Raw genomic sequence first — 8,622 nt, forward strand, 5'->3', positions numbered from 1 at the left:
ATTTATTTTCATCTCTTTTTATTACATTTCTTGCTGGCTGTATTGTCTTTTCCAGCTCCACATGCAGCAGGGAATGTAAAAACAGAGGAGGCGGTCTTAAGAAAAGCGTCACCGCCCCAGCTTCTCGCCTATTGGCCGAGGTCTAATTTAAACTAGACCTCGGCCAATTTATACATTTATTTCCAATAATGATAGGTTTGGTCCTCCATACAAATACACCTACATGACAACACTACCATCCTCCTCCCAGTCACGTTGTTCTCCAGACTTAGGTTCCAGTGAGGATGAGGAGGATGATGCACCAGGCAGCAGAAAATAAATGTCAGTTTCTGACACTTAGCTGAATTTGCTTGTAGAGGCATTTTCTTTTCTCTGAATTTTTGTTCTCCACCCTTATGTTTATTCTCTGTTTCTGCTCTTATTTTTATTATTTGTTTTCTTCTTCTTCTTCTTCTTCTTCTTCTTCTTCTTCTTCTTCTTCTTCTTCTTCTTCTTCTTCTTCGTCAGCAAACATTTCTTCTTCGGTCTTTGTTGGTGGTTGGTAAACAATGAGTTGGTGCATTATCGCCATCTACTGGTATTCAGGGCAACTGCACAACTTTTTTTTTCCTCGCTCCCTGCGCCGGCCCAGTGATGCACCGGCCCACCTGGAAAAGTCCCGGTACTTCCAATGGCCAGTCCACCCGTAGCATCAAGGCCTGTAAAGGTTTATTTGATTAATGGATGCAAATTCTTCGATAGTTTGATATTGTGAGAATAAATTTTCAATATATTGTGCAGCCCTAATTGTTAGTCAAATTATGACTTTTTCTACCAGAATTGCCCGCATTGCTTCTATCACATCTTAAAAAAATAAAACAATACTCACTTATTCCATTAGAAATAGTCATGAAATCACTTTACAACTTTCAGCCTTCAAAATCGCAATTTATCGTTTTATTGTGTTGATGATATTAGGGACTTTGATTTTAAAAAAATCAAACTTATTTTAGAGCCGTTTTTCCTTTTTGTACTCGTAAGGCTATGTGTACAGATTCCAAAACCATTTAGTTTTTTTTTTTTTAATTGGACCACCCATTAAGGTTTTAGAGGTCTTTAAAGGCTGATAATTAGGAAGCAGGTGCTCTATTGACTTCCATTCTAACATTAAAAAAGTGCAGAGCTCCATAGATAGTGGATGTCATAATTTCGCAATGATTTTTAAAATTAAAGCAGAAAAAAAACTAGATAAAACCTTAAGATAGATTTCAAAATGCTAAGCGGAGTGTAAGCAAGAAAACGAGTGGAAAAAAAATCACAAAACCCTGACCCACACACTGCTGGGATCAGGCAGCGCATTTATCAAAGCCCCTACCATAATTCCAAGTCAAATTACGACTTTTTCTACCAGAATTGCCTGCATTTCTTCTATCACATCTTTAAAAAATACAATACTCACTCGTTCCATTAGAAATAGTCATAAAATCACTTGACAACAACATTCAAAATCACAATTTGTTGTTTTATTGTTTTGATGATAATATATGTAAAAGTGGAATTAGTTTTAATTTTAATTGGAGGTAGACCATGAACAGAGATGCACATAAGTGGTTTGTGGGTGCACATGTGCGATCAAATAAGAAAAAGCGCACCAGATGGAATGACATAAAGCTCCCTTGCGTACCTAAGATTATACCTGAGATTGTGAAAACAACAACTAGCAGAGTCGCAAATGTGACCTGATTTCTTAAAAACAAAACTAAAAATCAAGCCTCACTGGTGCGACTGGATTGTCGTTCTGTCAGAGGTCAGCGGGACCCTGACTTATAAGGATTAAACGGACACTGCTTTCAACGAATCAGATGAACTCCAGAGCTGTTTTATCCAATCAGAGCAGAGCAGGGCGGGACTTTGAGTGAGAGCTGTTTTTCAGCAGAGACAGTGGAAGCAGCAGCTGCAGCGATCAGTCCTGACATCTCCTCCTGCACTTTGCTCCCGAACTACCAGAGACTTTGGTCTGTAAAAACCTAACTTTATTAAATATATGTTCAGAGCGTCGTTATCAAACAGATCTGTCCAACTTTGCGTCAGTGACTAAACTCTCCTCCTGAGAGACTGGTTTGCGCCTCAGCAATTTTATGGAAACAACAAGGTTCGTGATGTGCTAARCTTGTTTATATTTAGARTCATACTGTGACACAACTGCTCTGGAATAAATGTAATTCAGTAAATGATAAAATATGAAGAAAAAATTATTTTAAATGATTACATGAGCTGAAACCATCTAAATATAATCTTTTTGAATAAAATAGTCTTTAAAAAAAGAAACCAGCCTAACAAATAAAACATTTGTTCTGATCAAAAGACAGATATTTGCTGCTTGGTCTGGAGAGAGTGGAAAGCTGGTTTAAACAAGGCAGGGTCACGTGTAATCTAACAGACATTTAAACATGAAATGTTCAGTTTGAGATGACATATGACCATGGGTCAGCCCATTGGCCACTTAGGTAGTTTACAAAATATATGCAGAGTAAAAAWTAAAAATAAAAAACCTCTGATTTGGCATGTTGTCCCGAGACATTGCCAGCTGATAGAAGGCGTCATAAAACAGAACAGGACGATAATAAATGCCCTGACACCCCTCTGTCAGGTTCTCTCCCCTGAGAACCAGACCAAAAAATTTATGTGAAACCCTGACCATGAAATTGCGCATACTTATGCCTAATTACCAATTAGGAAATCAAAGATTCAGCAGCTGTTGTACAGCCCACAATTAGGCTTTTTAAAGCACAAATGTTCTGTGTAATATTTAGTGTACAAGTTCTTCTATGGGTTGTTTTAAATGTGACCCATCATATCGAAATGAGGATTAAGTCAAATTTTGTCAAAATGACCTAATTACATTTTCAGATTCCTGCTATAAAAGCTACATTTTGACACCTGGATCATTCTGATATAAGCTTATCCAGTGATATTATTTAATTTGTCTTTTTGGTTACGATGATACATTACTGTTTGGTCTGAATCCTAATTTTTTGTAAATTTATTGAGTCATTTTTKATGTCAATATAAAGAGGAAACCTGACATAGTATTTGCATATTAAGATTTCCCAGTTGGAAAGAAACAAAAACATTGCTAGCTCACAGGGAAAAATTCAAAATTTTAMGGCGTTTTTCCACAAAATCATGGTTGTTGTTGGTGCTGCTCAAAAAATGCTTCTAAAAATTATTTTTTAGTATTATATTTCAGACAGTTCATTCAAATGATACATTAATAAGGCATTAAACCATTATATTTTGTCAAAATTCTAATTTTCCAGACGTTTAAATCAAAACCTTATATCTGCCTGTTTCTCCATATTCCACTTTTGGACTTAATCTTCGTTTCGATGTGGTGGGTCACAAATATCTTTATTTAATTTAAACAACTGAAACACATATTGACCAAAATAACTGGCGTTGTAAATCCGATATTGGTTGCGCTGATTTCTGAAGTTTGACATCAGCCAAAAAAAGAATATAATTTGACCTCTATTTAAATATATTTATTCATAAAAGTCTTTTGGAATTTAGAATTAGTGCATTTAACAGAGCTTGTTTTTGACAGTTAACACTTAGATCATGAAATGTTTTATAAATATMTGAGTGGTTATAAGATTCCAAACATTTTAAGGAACTTCATATTGAGGAAAAAGAAATTAACCTTGATGTGTAGAAGCATCTGCTAAATTTTAACTCATGCATTGTAGTTAAAACCAAAAAGGATGTTAGTGAAACGTGTCAAATAATAGTTTCCAAACTGATTAATATTTATTTACCAACTTTCTTGTGCTGTATGCCATAGAAAGTGTTGYCTGTTTAGTGTATTTTCAGTCAACTCTGAAATGAAGATGAGAAGAATATTTAGTTCAACCAAAGAAAAACAAAACGTTTCACACAGTAGACATTAATGCGTTTAATTATTGAGTATAAAATGAAACTTATTCGACATTTACTTTAAGTTTAGGAATCTGTCAGTTAATATTAACTTTGAAGATGAACTTTTACTGAATCTATATGTTTTTGATGCAGTTATAAAACAAAGCTTCCTCTGTTGATGAACCTCTTGTGGTGTTTTAGTAAACGTCTAATATGGAAACACCCCTGAAATTAATTTTTGGTTGTGGTTTTGTAGACAGGCCAAAATTAGCTGAGAACTACACGGAGGACACGTGGCTAAAGCTTCGAGATGCRGTGGGAGCCATCCAGAACAGCACCTCCATCAAATACAATCTGGARGAGCTCTACCAGGTTAGTCTCTTAAAGCACAACATTTGGTCTGTTTTCTCAAGCTTTCAACCATGTGTTGTAATAAGAGCTCTGAAAACCTGCCTGATGTAAATAAGCATGACCGTATCGTGCAGCGTTTCCCCTACCATTATTGGAGGCGCCCCGTCACCAAAATGAAACAGAATAAAACAAAGTGTTTGAGATGATTTATTTGGTTATAAATATATAAATATGTCTTGTGTTTTGTGTGTTCTTGTCATTTTCTCCACGTCTGTGATGAATCGTCTCAATAAAAGGCGGTGGAGAACCTGTGTTCCTACAAAGTCTCGCCAACGCTGTACAAGCAGCTGCGCCAGGTCTGCGAGGACCACGTTCAGGCCCAGATCCACCAGTTCAGAGAATATCCTTTTTTTTTTTGTGAGTTCTTGTCCAACAAACCTGGAGAAACATTTCCTAAYTTAACTCGGGCATTTACAGTTTTAAAATATCTTTCAAAATAGATCAGGGATGGGCAACTTCAATGATGGAGGGGGCGACATAGTGCTGCACGCTTATCAAAAACTGCCTTTTTAAAAATGTTTGTATATGTACATCTACAGTATATGTTCATTAAACCTTCAAGAACTTCACATATTGCATGTTTAAATTCTTGTATAACAGTTGTACTCTTGTTTAATCTGAATACAAAACATTTGAAGTAAACCAAAATTAAAAACTTTAGCAAGCTGAAGTGCAACGGCGTACAGTACCTTGAGTGCAGACTCCTGCATGGTTCTGGTAAAAAGTCGCTGTTTATGTTTTTGCAGTTTCGGTAAACTTCTCRTATTTAGCTTTGTGCAATATGTTGTACTGGCGACTTATATTAAAATCCTTTCTAGCAGACAGCGTCTACACAAATGTTTGCCTTGAAATTCTGTGAACAAATATTTTACCTCCCCCCCCAAAAATTAAAAACAGGGTTCTTGCAGATCCTTAAAAAGTCTTAAAAGGCATTGAATTCACCAATCCAGAAATAAGGCCTTAATTAGTCTTAAAATATCTTAAATCAATCTATCCAAGGTCTTAAAAATGTCAACAGATTGTAAGTAGGATGATTCATCTTGAATATTAAAATAATTTGTAACATTTATTTATCTTTTTAAGTAAGTTACTGAATTCCTTCGGCAACTTGTTTTGTGTAAAATAAACATTTGGCTAAAATTGTCGCTAACTGGGTTTTTTTTTTTTTTTTGTGAAGTTAGTAAACATTAAACAGGTCTTAAAAAGTCTTAAATTTAACTTTCCTTAAGCTGTAGGAACCCTGAAAAAGATCAAATAAAATTAGGCCCATCCTATCGGGCCACGTCTGGCCCCGCGGGCCTCCAGTTGCCCATCCCTGAAGAAGATCCTAGATGGTGATGTGACAGTATTAAACTTCTTTAACGTGGAGCTCACAGAGTCTCTGGATAACCTTTCCTTCCTAAAGCGAATGAACCGCTGCTGGCAGGACCACTGCAGGCAAACTGTGAGTGAGAAGAGTTTTACACATTCAGGAAAACAGATTTAAGTATTAATGATCTAATAAGTTAAATTTTCCCGTGTGCAGATAATGATCCGAAGCATCTTCCTCTTCCTGGATCGTACTTACGTGCTTCAGAACTCCCTGCTTCCCTCCATCTGGTAAAACTAGTTTGTCTGGAGTGGTCCTGGTTGTTGGGAAGCTCTTTGACGGTTTCTGCGTTGTGCAGGGACACCGGGCTGGAGCTGTTTCGCACCCACATCGTGAGCGACGGCGCCGTCCAGAAGCGAACGGTGGAARGCCTTTTGGAGCAGATAGAGCTGGAGCGGAACGGAGAGACTATTGATCGCAGTCTACTGCGCAGCCTGCTCGGCATGCTGTCGGACCTGCAGGTACCGACCTGTTCACCCACATCAGTAAATCACCGAAACTCTCTGTTCCGGTCAACCAGCTGTCTCGCTTCTTTTAAAGGTTTATAAAGGCTCCTTTGAGGAGAGATTTCTGACTGAGACGAATCGTCTCTACGCAGCTGAGGGACAGCGTCTGATGCAGGAGAGAGACGTGAGCGAGACGACTAATGGCTCTGTTCATGTGATCACAGTGAATCATCTGTGTGCTGCTCCGCGGCACGGTGGAACTGAATGTGTGTCGATCTGTTCAGGTACCGGAGTATCTGCACCACGTGGCTCGCCGCTTGGAAGAGGAGAACGACCGAATCGTCAGCTACCTGGACCAGAGCACTCAGTAAGGTTTACAGCMAYGACGCCGTCGTTTCAGCGAGTCGTTAACAAAAAGGTTGATTTTCYTCCTGGCCGCCAAAATATGTTGAAGCTAAAACATTGAAACGATCAGAACAAAAGCTATAAATATCAATACAAGAGCTAAAACAATTAAACTCTAAAAGCTAAATATAGCAAAGCTAAAATCAGCAAAACAAAAGCTAAAAAATTAAAAAGTAAAACCAGCAGACCAATAGCTGAAACAGCTAGAACAATAGCGAATAGCTAAAATTGTCTGAACAGCCATTATACGACAAAACTAGCAACATTAGCTAAAAGCTAAAACCAGAAAAGCTAATTTATCAAAAGCTAATTATGTTAAAAGCTAAAATTTGCGAAACAAAAGCTAAAAAAATATGGAAAACTAGATCAACAACTAAAAGCAAAAACCAGTAGAACAGCAGCTAAAGGCTAAAATTAGCAGAACAGCAGCAAACAGCTCAAGTTATCAGAACAGTCACTAAAGTCAAAACCAGCAAAACAGTAGCTTAAATCAAAAACAAGCAAAAATGTAGCTAAAGACTAAAACCAGACAAACAGTAGCTAAAGGTTTAAGCTATCAGAACAGTCACTACAATACAAAAACATCAAAACAGTAGCCAAAAGCTAAAGCTAACGTAACCATAGTTAAACGTTTTCATTTGCAGAACAGCAACTAAAAGATAGTTATCAGAACAGTCACTAAAGTCAAAACCAGCAAAACAGTAGCTTAAATCAAAAACAAGCAAAAATGTAGCTAAAGACTAAAACCAGACAAACAGTAGCTAAAGGTTTAAGCTATCAGAACAGTCACTACAATACAAAAACATCAAAACAGTAGCCAAAAGCTAAGRCTAACGTAACCATAGTTAAACGTTTTCATTTGCAGAACAGCAACTAAAAGATAGTTATCAGAACAGTCACTAAAAGGCAAAACAGTAGCTAAAAGCTAAAACAAGCAAAACTGTAGCTACAAGCTAAAACTATAAAACAGTAGCTAATAGCTTAATTATCAGCACAGTCTCTAAAGGACAAAACCAGCAAAACAACCTAAAACTAGGAAAAACAGCAGCTAAAAGTTCAATTTTGTAGAACTGCTGTTGAATCCGTGCCTACAACACGTTTTAGCTCGAAGGTTTAGATTTGTTGATGTTGATTTCTATTTATTTTTTATTATTATTTGTTTAGCACATTAAAAACAAAAGTTGAACAAAGTGCTTTACAGTTCAATCATTAAGAAACAGTTTAAATAAAAAACCACCAGCTCTAACTGAACATTTGTTGGTTTTTCCTCAGCTAAAAACTAAAGAGCTTTACAGGTGAAAATGTAGTATAAAGTATGAACTTTTTCATTACGTGCTCCTTAAACTGAAAAGGTTCTTTGAAATGACAGATGAGATGGACGTAATTTTCCCTAAAATAGTGGTGTAATGTACATGTTTACGTTGGTTCCAGCTCCAATGTGTCTCTTGTTTTTCACAGGAAGCCTCTCATTAACTGCATTGAGAAACAGCTTTTAGGAGAACACATGACCTCAATACTACAAAAAGGTGCGTGTGTGTGAGTTCTTATTTATGTTTGTATGTGTGGTTCACAGTGTGAGGATCATAGTGTTCAGGTTTTAGAAGTTGTGTGAGGATATTAATAAAGGAGTAAACTCTTGTCGCAGGATACATTTCTGCTTAACCTGTAGACCAACATTCATACTGTAAGAAGTGTAATAGGTCCAGCTGGTTTGAGTTTACACAGCTTAATGCTCTGTTTAAATATAATGTCTCTCTGGTACACCAGTGTAAAACCTCTAATTGAATCAATTCTGGACACTTAAAACAAAAACCAGAGCTTTGCCTACAGCTAATTTTTCCTTTTTAAAACACTGCCTGTTTGTTCTGCAGTACTACTCTTTAAAGGGATCCATGATTAGTTGTAACATTAGACTTTATTTGATAAATATTTATTTTAACTGTATAAAAAAGACTTTAAAAATACTGTAGGCTGTTTAGTTTTGTAAATTTTAAACAAAATTTAAAAAAATTTATTTTACACGATAGGTCCTCGGTGCAAGGCTGCTAGTGAGCTATATCCACCCTGAAGGTTAATCTTGGACAATATCTGATG

General features: G+C 36.6%; 1 protein-coding gene across 1 annotated transcript in view; it reads left to right on the top strand.

The window, feature by feature from the left end:
• The window catches only part of cul4a (cullin 4A), a gene marked incomplete at its 5' end in the record, with an annotated part of 19,189 nt that overhangs the window by 1,086 nt on the left and 9,481 nt on the right, over nt 1-8,622 (top strand). The window contains 8 exon segments of the mRNA XM_014003035.1: nt 4,154-4,269; nt 4,545-4,648; nt 5,683-5,752; nt 5,834-5,907; nt 5,976-6,138; nt 6,218-6,307; nt 6,408-6,490; nt 7,987-8,054. Of these exon segments, the coding sequence (XP_013858489.1) occupies nt 4,154-4,269; nt 4,545-4,648; nt 5,683-5,752; nt 5,834-5,907; nt 5,976-6,138; nt 6,218-6,307; nt 6,408-6,490; nt 7,987-8,054 (768 nt within the window).

The sequence above is a fragment of the Austrofundulus limnaeus genome, unplaced genomic scaffold, assembly GCF_001266775.1.
Source record: "Austrofundulus limnaeus strain Quisiro unplaced genomic scaffold, Austrofundulus_limnaeus-1.0 Scaffold16, whole genome shotgun sequence".
Lineage (NCBI taxonomy): Eukaryota > Metazoa > Chordata > Actinopteri > Cyprinodontiformes > Rivulidae > Austrofundulus > Austrofundulus limnaeus.